Genomic DNA, 21512 nt, shown 5'->3' with positions numbered 1-21512 from the left:
GCGGTCAAGTATTTTCTTGGTGGTACACATTCCTTTTCTGAACACTAATGCTGGCCTTTTTTCTTTCATAATTGCATTCAATTTATCCAACTGATAGCATAACAGATCTTTTTCTTTGATAACTGCATTCAATTTATCCAGCAGATTGCAGTACAGATCCGCGTTGATGGTTTTCCCTGTTTCAGCAACTCTTAGTACACTGGACTTTTTCTGTACCACCACAAACAAAGCAGTACTTTTCGTTGATGGATACTTGGTTTTGGAACTGTTGCTGAATTCAAATATTTTCTTCAAAAAAAAAAAAAAAAAAAATTATGACCAGAACTTTCCCTCCAACCAATAGATTGCATTATTTTCTAGGATGCCAACTATGAGTTATTTTGTACTTGTTTACTTGCTGTTTTTGTGCAGCTACAATTAGACTTGGAATATATCAGTGCTAATATTGATAGGACGACTTCTAAGAAAGGAACAAAAAATCAAAGCTGGCTTGCACAAACAGAAAATTTGTTGAAAAACAAACAAAAAATACTATTATAAAAAATCAATTCAAAGTCAAGAAATAAAATATTTATTGTTTGTGGAACTTCTTAAGACACTCTTCCACACAAAAGACTAGCTTCTCTTTACAGGCTGGACAGAAATAATGCATTTTTTGCCTTTTTTTTGGGGGGGGGGGTACAACATGGTTTTGTTGGATGCTGTTTTTTTAGGTAGGTGGTTTCATTTTTTATGCTTTTGTGATAACTATGCACTAGAACTAAAGTTTTTAATAATATAATGTGATTAAATCAAATTGTTATTTTAGGCCAGCTTTTTGGACATTGCGTGACAGTCAACCTGTTGAAATAATTATGTTTCCACTCTGTACTTAACAAGTAAATTACTTAACACTTAAAAAAAGAGATATTGCCAATTTATTGCGAAAGCTTGCATAAACTAAGATGGGCAATTGTTACCCTCAATAACTTTTTAATGTATTTTGCCAAACTTAAATATTAGTAGATGTGTGTATAACAGAAAAAAACTATCAAATGCAAAACTGTAAGCTATTATTTATATTTTCACAGTTAATTAGTTGGAATATTATTTGAAGAAAAATGTTTATCCAGTTTAAAATATTTTGGAAAAGAAAAAAAAAACATTGCAGAAGTGTTTTAAAATAAAATACAATGTATTATTTTGTTTTAAAATTTTATTTTTGCACAAATATTTGTTTTATTACTTTTACTATGTTTCAAAATAACAACTGCAGCCTATAAAAAAATTCAACAACCATTTTCCCCCTACAACCTCAGCAGATTTAAATCCCTTCTGTTTCTTTTTATTCTCAGAAATGCAATTCCTACTAAAAGGCAAATATTTTGTAGCTACTGAATAGCTTGGAAAGAAAAGTTTGAGTGGTATACATTCAAACCTGTTTTTATGCAGTGCATAGAAACCATATTTAAAAAAAATCGTGTAAAAAAATTGTTCGAAACTTCACGAATAGCTTTAAAAAGTTGTTTTTGCAACACAGCTAAATTTGTTTTTTTAAATGCGCGGTGGATAGAGCCCGCATAAAGAAGTCTCACATAGAAAATAACACAAAAACTTACAAAATAAGGAGGAATTGCCTATCTTTAAAACAAATCAAAGTAAATCAAGTAATGGTATTTTTGCCAAGTAGTCGGACAAAATTTTCCAAATAAGAAATTTTTTGGGAGGTCACAGTTCCCATCGGGTGCACTTGAAAATGCCTTGCAATTGTTTAAAAAACAATTTCGTCCATTGCGTCCCAATCTAATTGAAGTTTTCATATACCACACAAAAACAGGTTTGGGTGTTTTAAAAAGGGAGAACAAGCTTGCAAAATTAAACTCTTTTGATTATGACAGTGAACATTAAAAATAAACCAAAATGAACATAGTCGAGTCCCAACTTATGCGAGGGATACAATCCAAGACCCTTTGCGTAGGTTGAAATTTTGCGTTCTGGAAAAGGATATGTGTAAAAACTTTTATAAACATACCCATACGATTAAAGACACTTGTAAACACCACCTCAAACTGGCAAAAACCATTTATCAACTATACATTACTGTTTCTTAAATAAAAAATTGAATTTTATTTATTGTATATTTTTAAAAAAAAACTTGTTTTATTGAACATAAAAAACTGCTACGATGCACAAAATCAATTTTTAATGGGAAAGAAAGACTTAAAATAAACCACTACGGTATGCACATTATGTAGTAAGAAAAACAAACGCACTATAGTTGTCGAAACTTTCTCTTTTTCCTTCTATCTTCACAAACTTTAAATGAAACAGCGCTCTTAGGTGTCATTAGAGTTCATCAACTTTCCCATATAGAATAAAAAAAATAAATGGAAAATGAGGAGTAGTTATTTGTATAAGCAATGTTCAGACTAGTATGGTGTGGGAACTTCCGCTCTCAGTGATGCCAAAGTGATGAAAGTCCATTCACAAAAAAACGGCGATTCCCTTCGGAAAATTTTTGTGTTGCGGGTGAAGAATTTGCGTTAGGAATAAAATTCTTTACTGGGGAAAAAATCGCGTTATAACCATTTTGCGTAAGTCAGATCGCGTTGTAGCGGGAGTCCACTGTACTTTGTAAACTATTAAATAACTTGTTTAGTATCAAAATAAGCTGAATCTCAATTTTTGAAAGTTCTTTTTCTGCTTTATAATTTGATAATTCCTTTGAATATATTAGTCAGGCCATAATCTATTTGAGGAGAATCCCCATCAACCAAAGGTCAAAAAATCATTTTTAAATTTTAATCAACTCAATCCATTCTTCTACCAGATTAAAACTGTAAAAACATCTATGTAACAGAAACAACAATATAATAAATTACTTAATCAACTCAGATTTTTGAATTGTACAGGCTAGTACATCACATAAAAGTGAGAAATCACAAGAATTCATTTGGAGTTGGAATGGAAAAATTACAAAATAAAATAAAACAAGGCTGATTAGCTTTAAAACCAGCTAAGACCCTATTTCTTTACCTGTAAATATAATTCAACAATACTGCTCATTTGAAAAGAAAACAAAAATGAAGTTGCACACTGAATGTTTTTTTGAATGAAAAAAAAAAACCTTTTAGAAACATGAAGTGTGCAGAGCATGAAAAGTTTTTTTCTCTCCAATTAAAAAAAAAAAAAGATTGAGCTGGTTTGATACCGCAAATATGTCATCTATAAAATACATATTTTCCTTTCACATAAGTAAGAAACTTACTTTATAAATTTCATTTATTGATTCAATCATTTCCTGGTTTTCGGGGGCAGCTTCTGCAACACCTTCAGTAGGAATAATTTCTTCCGTCAAATGGATGATTGATGGTGTAATTATTTCACCGACTTCTGAAAAGCATTTATTGTCATTGCAGCATTATGAAAATATAAAAAATGTTTAAATTACAGACCTTAAAAAAAATATCAATAAATTTGTTTAATTATTACATTAATGTAATAATTAAACAAATTAAGTTACATAAATTAATGATAACTGTTATTAATTAGTTTTAACAGTAATTACATAAAACTATGATAACTTACATTAATGAGAACAGCAAATATGTAACAAAATAATGAGCGCACCCCCCACCCCTAATTCATTACAGGCAAACATTTATTGGAATGTTTTTAAACATGTCTTAGTTGAGAAAAATGATCTAACTACTTATAGAAGATAAAAGGTTGCCAGAGTCAAATGTAAGGATACAAATTAAATCAAAAAATAAGTAAAGAAGCAATAATATTGTCAAGAGGAGACTCTACTACTCAATTTTAACTCATGGGCCCGGTACATTTTAATTTCAGTAATTCCTATATTTACATCTATTCAAGGGCGCATACAGATTACCTTTTTAGGGAGGGTCATGTAAAAGAATGACCCGCTACCCCCCAAACGAACCTACGGTTTTGGGTAAGAATTTTTTTTATAAATGCTTGGGTGTCGACAATAAGCACGAAATTGGTCAGGAATAAGGCTCCTAATAGGAATAAATGCTGTAAATTAATTTCATTAGCAATGAAAGAAGAAATTTCAAAAAATTACTTTCAAAAATTATTAATGAATTGAAAAGACAACTGAAATCATTTACATTTTATTCATACAATGTTTGAACACAATGTGGACGGATACCATTGTCGATGGTTTGGGGGGGGGGAGGTCATGACCCATGACCCTCCCCTTGTACTCCCCTCTTTACTTTATACATGACTACACTACTGTGATTAAGGGCTTCCTTGCAAGAACAAAGCACATGTATGCAATTTCATTTGCAAATTTGTATGATAAAATGTTGTTTTCCCACATTCAATGTGCATAAATGCCATTGATAAAAATATCCATGGCAAATTTTCATGCCAATCATTATTATCGTACTGCCAGAAAAGAATTTAAAACAAATTAAGTGCTTTGAAAGAAGTGAAGAGTACAAGTTCTCTATAAAGCAGATCCACTAAATATTCCATAGTATACTGCTAGAAGCTACGTATGGATTATATTTCTGAAAATACAGAACAAAAGTGCATTATCCAAAAATCTAAGTTTTTTTTTTTTTAATTCTAAGCATCAGCTACATTTGAAGGATAGTTTTTTTTTAAATTTTATAAATTTTTTTTATCAACATTTATGAGACTTTATTTTAGCCATCTTATGTTTACACATTGTCATGTGTGTGTGATCTCTCTATACATTCTCCTTAGGAAAGTAAACAAGGAAATGGCTTTTCTTTTCAAAATCTTTAAGAGAATGAACTCTGAAAAGAATGTATTGCAGTCGAGTCTTGACTTTCGCGAAGGATGCGTTCTAAAACCCCCTTCGCGTAAGTCAAAATTTCGCATTGTGAAAAAGGGTATGAAAACAAATTTTTGGTAAATACACCTAATTATTTTTGTCATTTGTAAACACTTCTCAAACTGTTTTAAACCATTTCATAACTATGTATTACCATTTCTTACATAAAGAATAACAATTTTTACTGTATTTTAAAAAATATGTGTTATTCAACATAAAATATTGTTACGATGCACAAAATTAATGACCAATGGAAGAGACACAAAATAAAACAGTATGGCTATGTACAGTATGAAGTAATAATAAAATGCAGCACTACAATAGTACTGTACAGTAAATACAGTAATTATATTCATAACTTAAAATATGAATATGGAAATGATGATGATTTATGCTGTGTGGATCAGATTGTTATCAGTCTTTCCCTGACAGCGTATGCGCATTAGGAAACTAGTCAGAAGAAGAGGAAGAACAAGGAAAAGTGATGAATTAATCTTCTGCTTTCAGCCGAAATTATTCTGCTGAAAATTTTTATTGTAGGCGAGAAATTCTCATAAGCTCTAAAATTAGGTACTTGGGACAAACTCGTTTATAGTCATTTCGCGTAAGTCGGATCGCATTGTAGCACGAGTCGACTGTATTTACATACACCCATCTTAAGCAAAGAAAGAGTTTTTTTTTAAAAGTCTGGTATCTTGATTAACCAGGACTTAAAGTTTAGTCAGTAGTGCAGTAATGAATACATTTAGCAGAATGTTGAGCTTCATCAATGGGTCTATTTCACAAAATTGTAAGGAAGTTCCACTTTTATACAAAAGTTTGGTAAGACCTCATTTGGAGTATGCTGTTTAGTTTTGATCTCCTTATTCTAAGAAATTAGTTAATTTGAAAGGGTACAAAGGAGGTCTATAAGGTTAGTAAATGAGCTTTCTAATTTAGATTACAATCCCAGGCTTAGAATACTTACTATGTATAGTCTTCAGCAAAGAACAGCAAGAGGGGATATGATCCAGTTATTTAATTTTATTGAAATTGAAAGGGTTCATGGCTGCTCAGATGGCAAAACCAGGGATCATTGTTTTAAGCTTTTCAAACTAATCTTGAAATCAGGCAAAATTACTATTTCAATGGGATTGTAGGAATTTGGGGCAGTTTATTAAAAGCAGCTGTCATAGCTGATATTTTCTTACTTGAATTTTACCATGGCCCCACTAAAGTTCGCTTACACTTATAGGCTGTGACAATCATTGAAACTCATGGCAACAAAGAGAGCGCTAAAGGGAACCCCTATTTCCATTACGTTGCCATTGATTGGTGGATGCAGGGGTTCCACTCAGCGCCTCTTGTGGTCAAAATGGGCAACGTCCAATCAAAAATAAACAAACTTGAAACATTGACATTGATTGTGAATGCATGAGTGGATCATAGTTGCATGGTTTAACATAGAAAAGTCATAAATTGTCAAGACCCGTTAAGTGTCAGCACCATCTAGTGGGGCCATAATTGCACTTGATATTCTATAGTTATGTACAAGAAGAAAATTAGAAAGTTCTATTTAAACTTGAATTTGAGTCTTTCACTACTTTAATTTTCTCACACACATTTTTACATTCTAGTTAAATGTATCTCCAATATGCAAAATTAGGTTTATAGTAGGGGTGTGATGTCGATGTTTTGGAAACATCGATGTTTTACTTTCGATATTTTAGGAACATTGATGTTTTTGGTCCGATATTTTTTCAATGTTAATGTTTTTTTTTTTTTTTTTGAAAATTATAAAATTTCTCACATAGAAGCAACATTGATTTAAAAACATGCAAAATAGGCTCAGATATATACTGAATCCACATTGCTTGGAAAATAACAATGAAAAAAATAAAAAAGAAGTAAATCGGCTGCTGTCGGTGTTTAGGTTATCTGGAATTTCCCAAAATCATTTCCACTTCAACGGAGTAATGAATGCATTCAAAATAAACACAGGGATTTTTTTCAATGGTATTATAAACATAAACCGCCGGCAACAGGAAAGCTTCCTCCTGTCTGATTTGTTTATTTTTTTCTGTTGACTTGCGCAATTTTGTGTTGTACGTAATTGGTTAGAGAATCCTAGTGCAGACATGAAGTTCTTAAGGGTTTTAGTCTTTTTATTTAGTGTCGTGAAGTAAAGTGCTTCTTTTTATTGTGGAAATTATGTTATAAAATAAGAATTTACTTGTGGTGAGGAAACCTTACTGAAGTTCGACTATGCCGCCTAAAAGTCTTATTTGGAAATATTTCTCGAAAACCTCTTCTACAATAGCTAAATGCAATATTTGCATGAAATCCCTGAAATCATCTGGAAATACTAGAAACTTGATTGGATGCCTGTGATCAAAGCATGGAGATATTCATGAAAAACATTTTCGGTCCTGAGAGAAGCCTAAAGCAGAAGACAAATCGCAGAATCCAGACTTTCAACCTATTCCATGTTCTTCAATTACTGTAACTCTATCAGAAGAGGAAGAAGAGCTGCGTCAACTTGAATCTGTTAATTTGAATGCTGCAGTAATGAATAACGATGCTTTAGTTCCAAAATTCCATCAAAAAACTCTGAGAGAAAGTTTTTCTAATCTAAATTCTTTTAAAGATGGTGGTGATTTGTATAGCAAAGTGTCACAAGCTATATTATACATGATTTGTAGGGATTCCCAGCCTATCTCAAGAGTTGAAGATGAGGGTTTTAAGCATTTGTTAAAAGTAACTGCACCGTTGTATACAGTTCCATCACGGAGAACAATTGATTCGTTGATCGATCGAAAATATGAAACGGTTGCCCATATTGTAAAAGAGAGACTGGAAAATGGAAAATGTGTGTCTCACTACTGACATTTGGACTGAAACGTGCCAAACGAGAAGCTTTCTTGGTGTAACAGTACATTTTATTGAAAATTGGGAGCTTGAATCTGTCATCCTAGGTGTTTATGAACTACATGAAAGTCACACTGCCCAAAATCTAGCTGATCACCTAGTGAACACAGGCTCTGAATGGGGTATAAAAGAAGAAAAAGTTACTGCTGTTGTAACTGATGGAGGGAAAAATATTTTAGTTGCAGTAGAAAAAGCATACGGGAAACAAAAGCATGGTATCTGCTTTGCTCATTTACTGAATTTAATGGCACAAAAATCGTATGAGTTGTTGCCAGATGTAGTTTCAATCATTGGTAAAGTTAAAAGCATTGTCAGATGGTTCAAATACAGCGTGGTAGGTAGCGATGAACTTAAGAAGAAAACTAAATACACTTTAATTCAATGCGTATCAACTAGATGGAATTCTACCTATTACATGGTACAATAAAATCCCTCTAATGCGGACACTAAAGGTACAATTTTTTCTGTCCTCGATAGAGGGGTGTCCGCAATACAAGGGTTTAATAACGTTATTTGCAATGGAACTGGGGAATAAAAAATTGTCCGCGTAAGAGGGGTGTCCGCCTTTGAGGGGTCTCCGTTAAGAGGGGTTTCACTGTAGAAAGATTTCTTAAGTTAAGACAAGATGTGGCGAGCATCATAAATTTCAGTAAATCAGCCCCACCAATGCCTTCAGCTTCGGACGTGGAGTTTTTGATGGAGTTTGTCTCACTGTACAAAAGCATAGAATTTGCTACAAAACAAGCATCTGGAGAAAAATTCGTAACATCAACTTGTGTTACACCAATCGTTAAGATGATGGAAAAGAAAATCAAGGACATGGTTTGTACTTCAGAGATTGCTGAGCAGTTGAAATTGAAGATTTTGAAACAATTTCAGATAAGATTTGGTGACATCGAAAATAACCGTTTCTTTGCTATGTCATCATTGCTCGATCCGCGCTTCAAAAATCTTCATTTCGAAGATAAAACTGCATTAGACAAGTGGATCTGAACAATGAAATTAAGGAAGAAATTGAATCGTCGGAATCTGATGACGGACACGTGTCTCCAGCTCCAATTTGCTTGCCAGGTAATTAATTTTACTTATGGAATTGCTCAAAAAATTCATTTATTTGTATACATTTTATAAGATCAATTTTTCTGTGTAGAGGATGATTTTTGGGAAGACCATCACAAAATGGTAGAAGAAAACTGGAGTGTCAGGAAGAGGTCGAAACTGTTGGAAGAACTCGACACAGGTAGTCTGGTGCCAGAACTTGCAGTTTATTTTAAGGCTCCAGTTCTCAGTCTAAAGTATGGTGAAAATTATAACTATAAAAATTCAGAACTAGTAAAAGTTGCATTAAAATATTTGACAGTGATGGCAACTTCCGTCCCATTGGAAAGAGTTTTTTCTCTCATTGGTGGGATAGTCAGCGAAAAAAGAAATGCGCTTCTGGGGGACAAAGAGAACAAACTTTTTTTCTCCAAACTTTCAGCACCAAATATTGGGGGTTATAATACCTATCGGCTTTCCCCAACAGTTCGTCCCTCTTTTACTTACAATTTGTGTTTAATTATGTAGCACTAACAGTACAACACATTTTTTTTTCTCTTAAAAATAGTTGTTAGAATAAATTCTGTATTTATAGTATAATTTGCACAACTCTGTCTCATCATTCAACTGATGGTAAGCGCTATGATACATTTTTTCTTAGATTCATTTTTGATGTAGATTTAATTTTAGTTTTATTCAGTTTGAAAACATTTTCTTATCACTATACTAGTTTGTATTAATCGTTGCATATCTTACTATCATTTTTTGTATTATTATAGTATCAAGATGTTGCAAAATCATTTTTATTAAATTGTATACATGACTTGAGAGAGGTTCTGTATTGTCAATATATAATTCGGCTGGTTAGAAATTTCTGAAATAATAGCTATAATTTAACGAATTGACGCAATGCCAAAAGAATTTACTGATCTACTAAGAAACATTTGTTTGAGATAATCATATATGTAAATCTGTAGTGTAGTACATTCAAAAATGTATGTTATATATTGATGAAAAGATCGATGTTTTATAACATCGATGTTTGAAAACATCGATGTTTTTTGGACGATGTATCAATACCATCAATGTTTTAATTTTTAACATCAATATTTTGAAACATCGATGTTTTGCCATCGATGTCGCACCACTAGTTTACAGCTTTTGATAATAGATTCCTATGCAAATTTCAGCATTGATTTTGAAAGCAACCATTTTTTTTAAAACCAGAGTTCGAGTATTTCGATTCTTTATGCTACTTAAATGCTTTTTTAGGTTTTATTAAATGTATCTACATCCGAAAAACAAAAAAATAATCAAGAATAAGTTCTGGATCAAATATATACTAAAACATGGTTCATACTTTTTTTTTTCGAGGAGTGTTCAAGCATTTTTCATGGACAAAATGAGCCTTTTCAAGGATAAGTTACGGTTATTTGAAAATATGAAATTTTCTACAATAATAGAATTCCAAGTGTTGATTTGGTTCCAGTTCAAATAAATATTTCAGTGCAAGGCAAAACCTTATACATGACACAATTAAAGCTTCAGAATCAATCTTTAATAGTGTGGGTAGTAAGGATCAGATTGACTATTCCTAAACTAACAATAAACAAGTAATATGTAAAAGTTAAAGACTAATGTATTAGATAAAAGTCGGAAACAACGTTTTAAAAGCACAAATAAAAGATGTAAAGAAGGAGGCAACAGCCTCCTTCCTCAGTGCAAAGCAGGTTTTTGCCTGCTTTTATTTGTGCTTTTAAAACGTTTCTGACTAATGTATTACAATCAGTAATTTTAAAAAATTTAGAATTTTTTAAAAATAACAGTGAATTTTTTTTTTTTTTTTGAATGCTTGTTTGCTTTATACCAATCCATAATTCTGTAGTCTTTAATATCCAAAACAGTTCGGAATCTAATGCAAGAATTTTAGTTACATGCGATTCAGAAAATAATGCCACTGATTGCTGTGGTCAAATTACATAGTAACTTACATGAAATCTTCAAAAAGGAAATAAACTGTCAAAATAGAAAATAAAATAGGCAGATCTAAGGGTAAAGTATGCTAAACTAGCTTTCAACTTTTAATACTATTCAAGCTTTGACAAGATGCAGTAAACTCGGCAAAGCACGAGCATGTGCAAGCTTCGGAAAAATATATATTATAGATTTTAATTAATTGAGTTATTAATTGTGAAAATTTACCTAAGAGGAACTTCTAAATAAGTCAATTCCGTCAATACACTTAATTTCACACTGTTGTTTCACTCCCCTTGCCCCCCCCCCCCCAAAAAAAAGGATTTTTAGAGTATACAATATCGGAGAAAATACATAAAATATGAGGGCAAAAATTTTCTTACAAGTGATTAAACATAACTTAAAAATTAAAAGAAAAAAAATCACAAAATTCAAGGACTAAAGAAACATTTTAAGATTTTTTAAAAGCATGTAAAAGAGAATGTAAAATTTATTTACCTTCGGTTGGGGGAGCACTTGTATCATGGTATTGTTTCATGTGAACTTGATAGTCACTTTGGGTAGGGAAAGCTTCTGGGCAATAGGAACAATGGAAAGGGAAAGTACGATCGTGCAAAATCATATGGCGCACAAGTGACCTCTTAGTCGTGAAGGCCAATGTGCACTCAGGGCACTGAAAGTCTTTAGACCCGTCGTGTGTCTTGATGTGAGCATTCAAAACTCTTAACGTCCCAAACATGCGTCCACATTTGCGACATCGGAATGGTTTCTCTCCAGTGTGTGACATTATGTGCTGCTTCAAATAGCTCAGTTTTGTGAAAGTTTTATGACATTGTTCACATCTGAAAACAATAAATAATTTTGAACTTCAATAAAAAAATTACAAATATAAAGTATATATTGATAAAATTTTATCATCAATCATAATCACTGTTATATGGACAATCTAAAGTTTTCATGTCAAATCAGAAAATAATTAAAAAAATAATAATTTGAATTCTGAAATTTTGAATAAAAATTATGTTTTTTGCAATCACGAGTTGCGACACGACCCTACTCATTGGAGTTATTGTTTCTAGAAACGGCTCCTGTCCTCCCAAACCTGCCCCTCCTCCTGGGCGGTTACGTGTGTATATTGGTGTGCAGGGACGTCGACTTGCAAAAATTATTGAGGGGGGGGGGGCTGGACATCACCGGGGGTTTAGGGTGTTATGTAATCCCTCGGAGGTCCCCCACCCCAAATAAAGGTCAGATTTTTGAACCTTGAAAATGCCATATTTTCTAGTGTGTATAATTCTAACAAATATACAGTATGTGACACGGCGTTTTTAAAGTAAAAGAATCTAAAAATTGGTTTACAAATTTTCTGGTTCAACTTTTAAATCATATCACTTGTCTTAGTAAGAGATTTTTTTTTGTTCTATTTTATGGGGAGCCGTGCAGTGCCGTAGCTAAGCATTGATATTATAAGGTAGGAGGACACTTGACTTGAATGGAAAGGCACTCCCAGAGACGCCGACTTTTTTTAAAAAATGGGGGGGGGGGGGGAGACCGGGGGAAATTTTCTAAATTTGAGATGAAAAATAATGAGTTTTAAAGTTTTTTTTAAGCATTGTTAAGTCATGTAATCAACATTAGAACCCCAAAAACTCGACAAGCCTGACACATATTTTTTGGCTTTGAAAAAAGGAAAAAATAAATACAAACACACACACTATTTTCGTAAAAAGGTAATTTAATTTACTCATGCTTTTTTTAAGACCATTTGTTTTTTCATTAGTTATACCGGCTAACATATTCAAGTGTAAACGCAGTCTCTCAATGTCTAGGTTATTTTTGAAAATTCGATTTTTACTTTCTTCTATATCTAATATATAGAAGAAAGTATTGGATTCATGCAAATTTTCGAATTTCGAATTTTGACGGATTCGAACGTTTTGAGGTGTGCTGAGTCCATTTCGACTATTTTTGGAAAATGTCTGTCTGTCTGTGTGTATGTGTGTCACGTCTGTGTGTGACCAGTTTTTTGTGGCCGCTCTACAGCAAAAACTACCGCATGAAATCGAACGAAATTTGGTACACATATGTGCCCCTATGTGAACTTGTGCGCATTGGTTTTTGGCGCGAATTCATCCAACAGGGTGGCGACAGGAACTGTGAAAAAAAGTTCCCTGATTTCCCTGATTAAGTTCACCAAATTTCCCTGATTTACGTTCCCAATGATAATGGTTTTCTTTCTTTGCTCTATTTGAAATCCATTGTATATTTGTATAAAATGCAGTATTTTAAACGTTTTAAGTTGTGTAAAATTGTTGAACTAAAGATATATTTTAAAAAGATGCTACTTTTTTAATAAAATGGTTAAAAAATGCATATCAAGGCAATTTTTTTAGGGGTAAAAAACCTTCAAAACAGTATATTAAATTTTTCCACAATGGAAAGATTATGGAAAATTAAAAAAAAAAATACTTTACTTCCAGAAACCACTTAGCATAAGAATTTTAAGAAACTATTAAAATTACTCTTAAAACATATGTGTATTTATGATAGAACTAAAAAGTAATTGAAATTATTTTGAACTAAGTTTTCAAACAGTATAATAATTGTTGCAAGAATAACAAGTAATAGTGAAAGAATAGAAGTAATGTAGTTATTCTTATATAACTAATCGACATATTTATGCAAAACAGATGAAACCATTTGACATCCATTCATAGAGAACTTTTCTCTCATCAAGAACATAGGTTTTATTAAATGAATACAGCATTTTTGCAATAAAAAAATAAATATATTTACTTAAGTACACAAGTTAACTCTATTTCAAATGATTTCAGTATGTAACGAAAAAAATCTTAGATTGCTTCTGTAACAAACAACTTAGAAATGCAAGGAAAAAAAAAAGCAATTAGTTAATTTCAAAATATATAAAAGAAGAATACAACTTGGTTATAAAATTAAAGAATCGCTTAAGTCTGAAGAAAAGAAAACCTTTATAATCTGCGGTGACAACAAATAGTATAACGGCAAAAAAGTTTTTTTTATTGAAAGTTCAATTTTAGCAATTAAATTTAAAACGCGAAGAAGTAATAACTTTTAAGCTTTTATAGTATTAATTCAAAAACCAAAAGATTTCTTCTTGAAATCGTGATTACAGTACGCTAATTACTTCGAAACAATGGAATAAAGGCAAAGGAGCTAAGGCATTAAGGAAGGCTTCCTCTTTGACTGTATGGTTATTTATTTTGGGTAGCATTGAAAGCATAAAAGGAAATTTCAAGCTAGATAAAATAAACAACCTAACAGACACAGAAGCAATCTTAGGAATTTCATCCTGTGGTTAATAAGTAAGATTCAATACTTTGACGTTGAGGAAAAAAGGAGTACAAATGTGCGGCAGTGTATAATCGCACCTCATTAATTTTACTTTTTTTGAACAGATAATTGGCCGGAAATGCGTACGGAATTAGAGTACTTAATTTTGTAAAGTAAAAAAGAAAAAAAAAATTTCTTCATAAAATCAATTTTCCCTGATTTTTTGTTATTTTTTCAAAATTCCCTGATATTACCCTGACTTTTCCCTGATTAATAAAGTTCCCTGACTTTTCCCTGATCTCCCTGATCTGTCGCCACCCTGTCCAAGGGGGGTGGAGCAATAGGACGTTTTTTAAGTTACGCGTGATTGCTATTCCTCAGGAAGTAACTGGCGGAATCAAACAAAATTTGGTCCATATGTTGCCAGTAACAGGAACAGGTGCTGATTCAATTTTGGTGTCAATAACTCAAACGGGGGTTGAGCTATAGAATGTTTTTTGTCGTCAATTGTGACTGCTGTATCTCAAGAAATAATGAACGGAATGAAAGAAAAATTTATCGGCAAGTAGCCCTTAGTGGGTATAAAAGCTGATTTTATTTTGGTGTCAACAGCTAAAGAGGGGGTAGCGTAATCGCCCGTTCTTTTTTTCCATTGTGAGTGCCCTATCTCAAGAAGTAATGCTACATTCTGGTTGAAATTTGGAATATATGAATCCATATGTAAACAGGCTTTGGTTCAATTTTGGCGCCAATCGCGCCAAGAGGTGCTGATTTATTTTTATTATCATTATTTTTTTAGCGAATAAAAATAGCTTTATTAATGCAACAATAAGAAAGATAAATCGTAATAGATTGTCGTCTGCGTATTTCTCGTGATTTTAATTGTATGGAAATGATCGGAAATATTATCTCAATGATTTAAAATTTTTAATTGTTGCCATCTTATGTTTGATAACAAATAAAATATTTGTAATTAATTCAAGCAAGGCTTTTAAAATAACTTTCAATTTTCGCTCTTTGCTTTGCTTTTGCAATAATTCAGACATTGGGATGGTCGTCAAGTTTTTGCTTGTGTAATTTTGTTTTTGTTGGGAATATTGCTTCCTCGTCAAGCATGGGGAGGGATCAGAAAAAAAAGAGAAAAATATAGAAGAAAGTTTCGTGATGGCCACAACATACTAGTTTAAAATTTGTTTCACCTCTGTTAAATAAAAGCAAAGCACTTTTGTTCAACTGCAATGATCTGTGTGAGTACAGTTGATGCAAACAGCCCAATAATGCAAGATTGCACCATTTCACAAACCTCAATGTAAATTGCCTTTGGGATTTTGAAAGCGTGCGGTGAACTGGTTTCGTTGTTTTCATACTTTGGTATACGTCGATTCCGAGGAAGCGAAGGATCATCATTTTGTAACGATTTTTCTTTTAAACACAATTCCCAAAAGTATTCAAAACTATCACGCATCCCATTTAATATACAAATCAAACCCTCATATATTTTTTCCAGATCAGCAACACTTAGATGAGCTCGCCGCAGCGCTGCCCACCGGCAACAGATTTGACCCGTAAGTTCGCGCACTATAACAAATTTTAAGTGTGCTTGCAGCACTGTAACACCATCATTATTCACACTACTCGTTTTCAGTTAACCTGCTTACTACCGCAATAATTATTTGTTTTAACTCATTACTGAATGTATTTTACAAGGTAAACTATCTTCAAGCAAGAAAAATAAAGGATAAATTTATGAGTTTAGAAAGCATAATATAACTAATACTTTTCTTGATTTATTAAGGGGGCTCTGCCCCCTCAAAAATATTTTTGAGGGGGCTCGGGCCCCCTCAGGCCCCATGGAGTTGGCGCCACTGTTGGTGTGTGTGCGTGCGTGTTATGCTTGTGTGTATGCGAAGACCTGTGTGTATGCATATAGGCGTGTGTGTGAGTTTGTATGTGTGAGAGTGTGCATGTGTATGAGCGTGCCTGTTTGTAGGACATGGACAGCGGCTACCGGGGGACAGTGCTCAGGATCAGAGGCCGGTGATGTTGCAGAGGCCCCTGGTCTATGCTGAAAAATGAACCAAATGCCAAGGACGGTGAAGTGAGAACAATAAGCAATCTTGATTGCTCAAAATTTTTGCTTTGCTGTTATACATTAAATAGTTACAGTAACTCGTTTGCACAAATAGAATGCATAGCTGCCAACATGCTAACTTGAAAAACCTTACAATGTATGCGGTGGCTACATTTCTATGCTTTTTTGACCTTTATAAAGCAAAGTATTAAAATTTAAGGTACTATAATATTTTCAAATCCTTACCTTGATCTGCGCTTTTATGAGCAAAAAAAAAAAAAAATTAATTTAAAAGTAAACTAAATAAATAAACTTTTGTTTCTTTAAACTTAAACTTTGAAAAGTTGCCGACTTTGCAGCTTTTAAAAATTGTCTATCAAAAACTTGTCCGAAACAAGTTTTCTGTAAGTTCTTACAAATTAAAATGTCTTTCATGCTGTTATCTGATAAAGAAATGCGCAATTCTCATACAAATCGCACAAAATCGTACAAATCTGCCATACGACAGCACAATTGTACAAAATATCCGAAAATCTTACAATGTATGGTTAAATTGTACAAGTTGGCAGCTATGAGAATGTCAATAACCAGGGAACAGAATACTAAGCAATTTCCAGCCAAATACACTTCCAGCAGATTAAAAATGCTCTGCAATATATATAGCTATGACAGTAATTTGTGATAAATGCATAACATACAAAGCTTTTAGAATAGCTCATTCAGTGTTTTATGACAATTATTTCTGCTGCAATATCTCGAGTTATGCAAATGAAGTTAAGTTATTTATGCAAAACAAAATTTCTTACGTGTGCACAGTCTTAGTTTTCTTTTCCCTGCCAAGCTTTTTCATTATACTATCTTTCATATCTCTCACTGTTTTGTTCACTTCCATATCTGGTTCTTCAGTTTGTAAAATATTTGACATGTTTTCAGGAACAAGAGAGTCTGAAATTGAGGTACTGGATGGAATAAGACTCTCATTTGCAATCTCTGGCTGAAACAATAAAACAAAAAAAGCTGTATCATCAAAAAACTCAACTTGGCTATGAAAAAACAAACAGAAAAACAAATGATTTAAGTCTGCATCCCGTATGCTTCTGGTTTAAATTTGAGTTGTTTGACTTGGAAGAATGTTAATCATTACAAAAAAAAAGTGCATATCCCTCTTTTCCTTTTTCTTTGTCATACTTGGTTTGAATGTCTTGTTGGAAAATCTTTTAAAGCAATGTAAGAAATATTTAGTCAAACAATATTTCAATTTGGGGGTGGGGGGTAATCATCCCCCTTGGGTTACATCCCTGTAAATTATAAAACTTTCTTTTACATTCAGTATAATTTAAAAAACTAGGATTGATATGGTCGATTAAAAAAATATATATAAAAAGACTTTGACTCATTATTGATATTCTTCTCAAAGAGAAGTTTTCTCAATTTTAAAACTAATTTTAACATTACCACTTGTTTTAAGGACAAGAAAAAAAAATGGGGGAGGGAGGGGGTATCAAACTTTCTAAAACTAAAACATGGTGCATTTTATTCTAAAAAAATATTTTTTTTTTCACAAAAGAGGAATACACATGCACTGCAAACTATGAAATGAGAAATATTATAGCAAACTCCCCAAAATTTAATACTCATGCACTGCAATTGTATGTGATGAGAAATATTACAGCAAAATACAAAGATTTTAAACCAATGGATTATTTTAATAATGTCAGAACAAAGTTCTGAGCCTATCGAGCTCTGAGTTGTCTTCTGAGTTTGTCTTTGAGTAGTATTTTTTCATACAAGTAATATCTGACCTATTACCAAAGACTAAGATTCTTTGTAAATATACTGTATAACCTCGATTTAACAATTGTGAAAGGAAAGAAAGAAGTTATCTTTAAAAAAATAAAGGATATCGTTAAAATCGAGGAGCACAGACATTCAAATTGGGACACGTGAAATGTATCATTAAATTGAGAAAATCGTTGAATCGGGTATCGTTAAATCGAATTTATACTGCAATTAAACTAGAGCATTTGACTATAAAAATATCTTTTAAAATCATCTACACAAAAAAAAAAAAAAAAAAAAAAAAAAAAAAAATCAGATCTGAGACAAAACTGCCGCTTTACCCATCTTTCTTCAAGTTTTTATAATGATTTTTAGCCCCTCCCGTCCCCCTTTTACAGAAATGGGGTGAATTTGCCATCCAGGTAAGGATCCCCTCTAGATCCGACAAAGAGTAACACACATATCCAATTATTCACTCAAACAATTGCAACTATCACAAATTTTGGGTTGTATCATGTTTTCGGTCTTTTGATAATTTAATCCTATGTTTCAGCAGTGATTTTGATAACAACCATTATTTTTAAAATCATGTCAGGATTTTTTGAAAGCTGCAGTTTTGCGAAATTAGCAAAATCAAAACTGCAGCTTCAAAATGTTTAACATTTTCTTTCTTACAATTGATTTCCTTTTTTAAAAAAATTATTTTTTTTAGCTCATGCTATGCAACAGACATCAGAAGTAAACTAATAATGGTTGAAAAGAATGATAATGACTAATTCTGCAAAGATGATCCTCACAAATAAAGTGTTGTAAACGCTAAATATTGCACTGAACAACATCTAGATTCAAAATTTTTATTGAGATGATTTTACCTTTGCCTGCTTAAACTAAAAAATCTGTATTTGAACAATATATAATCTGTTAAAAAAGCTATTTGAAACCAGATCCTGATTAGTTTAAAATTTGCTGGTTATCGAGTTATCTGACAGGATAAACAGATATACATAAAGTGGTGGCCAAAATTATAAAGATAGATCCCCAAAATCTTGACTTCATTTGGTCGGAAAGGTAAGCAATTTTTATGACTGCAAACTAATGGTAAAAGAAACATTTTTACTTACTTTTACTGGAAATAAATAAGAATTGCATATTCATAGAATGAAGTTTGAATTTAGACATCCCTGCTATATGGAAAAAATTATAAGGACAATTTTTGTGCGTTCTGAAAAGCAAAATTTTCTAATTTTTTTGTTCTGCACACTGCACTACAAACGATATAAATGCTTAGTAAGCGATTGGGGATGTCGCATTCTATTTTTCCAGTCATACCGCTAGGTACTAAACTTAAAAGAATTTGAGAAAAGGAAAGTGGTTGGCTGAAAAACTTCACGACTTACTGTACATCAAATAACAACAAATCTGACCAGACAGAAATTGGTCATTTAGAGTTTTCTCAAAAATCTCGGAATAAGAACCAAAAAGACACAACAGGTTGGAAATTTTCAGTTTCTGCACATGTGAAACCCATGATAATAAGACGAGCTTGCTCCAAAAAACAAACATCATGAGATATTAGGAGGGAATTCCAGTCAAGATACAGTTTTCAAACTGTTCAACATGTTTTACAAAAAGAGAAAAAGTTTCATGATGTGAAACTAATGTCACGATCGACTCCTAAAAAGTTCATTAGAGACCAAGGGTTGAGCGTGCCAAAAATACGTTGTTACGGATAAAAAGTGGGATGATATAATTTTTTCTGATGAGAAAAAGTTTAACTCAGATGAACTAGATGGTTTTCGTGACTTCTGGTACGATCTCTGTGAAGGAAAAAACATCTCAAAGTGTACATTTGGAGACGACTCAGTAATGGTCTAAAAAAGTTTCACAACGGACGGAAACGAAACCAATATTTTTTGTGCACTGAATATACTGAGAAGTATTTTTGAAACAAAAACACTGTTAATTACAAGTTTAAACATTTTGTTTCAGCAGGATAATGCTTAATTACTTGTTTTTTGAAATGTCAAAATCATTTCTTTGTGCTTATTTCTTGAAATTACTGTATTCAGTGTAAAATGCTAGCTGTCCTTATATTTTTTTGAAATTAATAACAATGATACATTTATACAGTGACCTCTCACTTATAAGTGACCAAAGGAGACAACAAAATTTTTGCACGAGTGAAAAACCCAAAAATAAGCTTGAATGCAATAAGTTAACATCAGTTATAGTAATACTAATAGTACACTACTAATACTAAGGAATAAATATGCACATAATTTCCGTTTATGCATTGTAATTTAATAAAAATGTAAAATTTGAAGTTGTATGTTTTGTTATTTTTTATACATTGTACAATACGTAAGCTAATTCCCCAAAACCTAAAAACTGTCTCCTGATCAGAACTATAGTCTAGGAGGAAGCAAAAGATGATCAATAGGCTACGCCAATGCGTACCGCTTGACCACGACTTTTAGTGACGTCAATCTTTTGGTATGTAACCCGTTCTCACCTCTCGATGTCAATAACAAGCACAAGACTAATTCCACTCCCAATTGCACACAAGTGCGAAAAAGAACGCGTTTTTGGAAGAATTCGAAAAATGAACCGACGGGATGTGAATGCATTCCAAGAGACAGAACAAGAAGAGTACAAATCTTCCGATAAGCAAAGCATAATTCCCGATTTAACTAAAACTTGCAAAAATTTTATTGCGCATAAGTGAGCGGTGCATTTTAGGCTTGGCGTATAAATGAATAAGAGTTAACATTGTTTTCCTATATTGCTGGCCAGGCTCGTGAGAAAAATGTGCATAAGTGAAAAACCTGTATAACAGAGGCTACGTATAGCCAAGAGATCACTATATTTTGTATTTTCAAATGTTCTGCATTCCACAATGATTAAAAATATAAAAAGGCATTTTTTGTAATAATTTTCCCTGAATTATTTCAGATTTTTTTTTTACTGTGGAATTTTCTGTGTGTCCTTACAATTCTGACCACTACTGTATGATACATATATAGGGGAACATGGGGCAAAGTGTTATAGCAGGGCAAAGTGAAATGGTGAAATATTTACTCTGCTTTTAGCCCCATCTGTCTGGTATTATTTTAACTATGTAGTACCATATGTAGTCTATTCCAGTCAGGAAAAAAATACCGCCGAAGGTTAAAGCATTTGGTAACACAGGCAATTTTTTAAAAATGATTATTCATATTGTAATATTTTGCTGAAGGCCAAAAATTATTTTTGTAACTATAAAATGATAAAGTTCTTGTTATTATCATTTGAAATATTGAGACCTTTTAATATTCAATGCAGCAAAAATTTAGTTAATGCTGAGCTTATTTATATTTTAAATAGTTCAATTAGTCAAGTACATACAGGGCAAAGTGGATGGGGCAAAGTGAAATAGTTTGTTACATTTATTCAATCAGCCATTTAATCTAAATCACTTACATTTTCATTTATTATTTAATTGATTTACATTCCTTCATTTAGTAATTCAATTATTTATTCATTCATTCACTTATTTTCTTATTCATTCGTTCATTTACACGCTCATTTATTTTTCTTTATATATCAATTGATTTATTCATTATTTGTTTTTTGTTTCAT

General features: G+C 32.3%; 1 protein-coding gene across 1 annotated transcript in view; it reads right to left on the bottom strand.

Moving 5' to 3' along the window:
• The window catches only part of LOC129229433 (zinc finger protein 236-like), a 62641-nt gene that overhangs the window by 10617 nt on the left and 30512 nt on the right, over positions 1–21512 (bottom strand). The window contains exons 10-12 of the mRNA XM_054863740.1: positions 16922–17109; positions 11231–11574; positions 3248–3372 (exon numbers count right to left, since the gene is read on the bottom strand). Of these exons, the coding sequence (XP_054719715.1) occupies positions 3248–3372; positions 11231–11574; positions 16922–17109 (657 nt within the window). The remainder of the gene's footprint in view (positions 1–3247; positions 3373–11230; positions 11575–16921; positions 17110–21512) is intronic.

This window comes from Uloborus diversus, chromosome 9, assembly GCF_026930045.1.
Source record: "Uloborus diversus isolate 005 chromosome 9, Udiv.v.3.1, whole genome shotgun sequence".
Classification (NCBI taxonomy): Eukaryota; Metazoa; Arthropoda; class Arachnida; order Araneae; family Uloboridae; genus Uloborus; species Uloborus diversus.
Note: the sequence above shows the minus strand (reverse complement) of the source record. Positions and strands in the feature narration are given on the sequence as shown.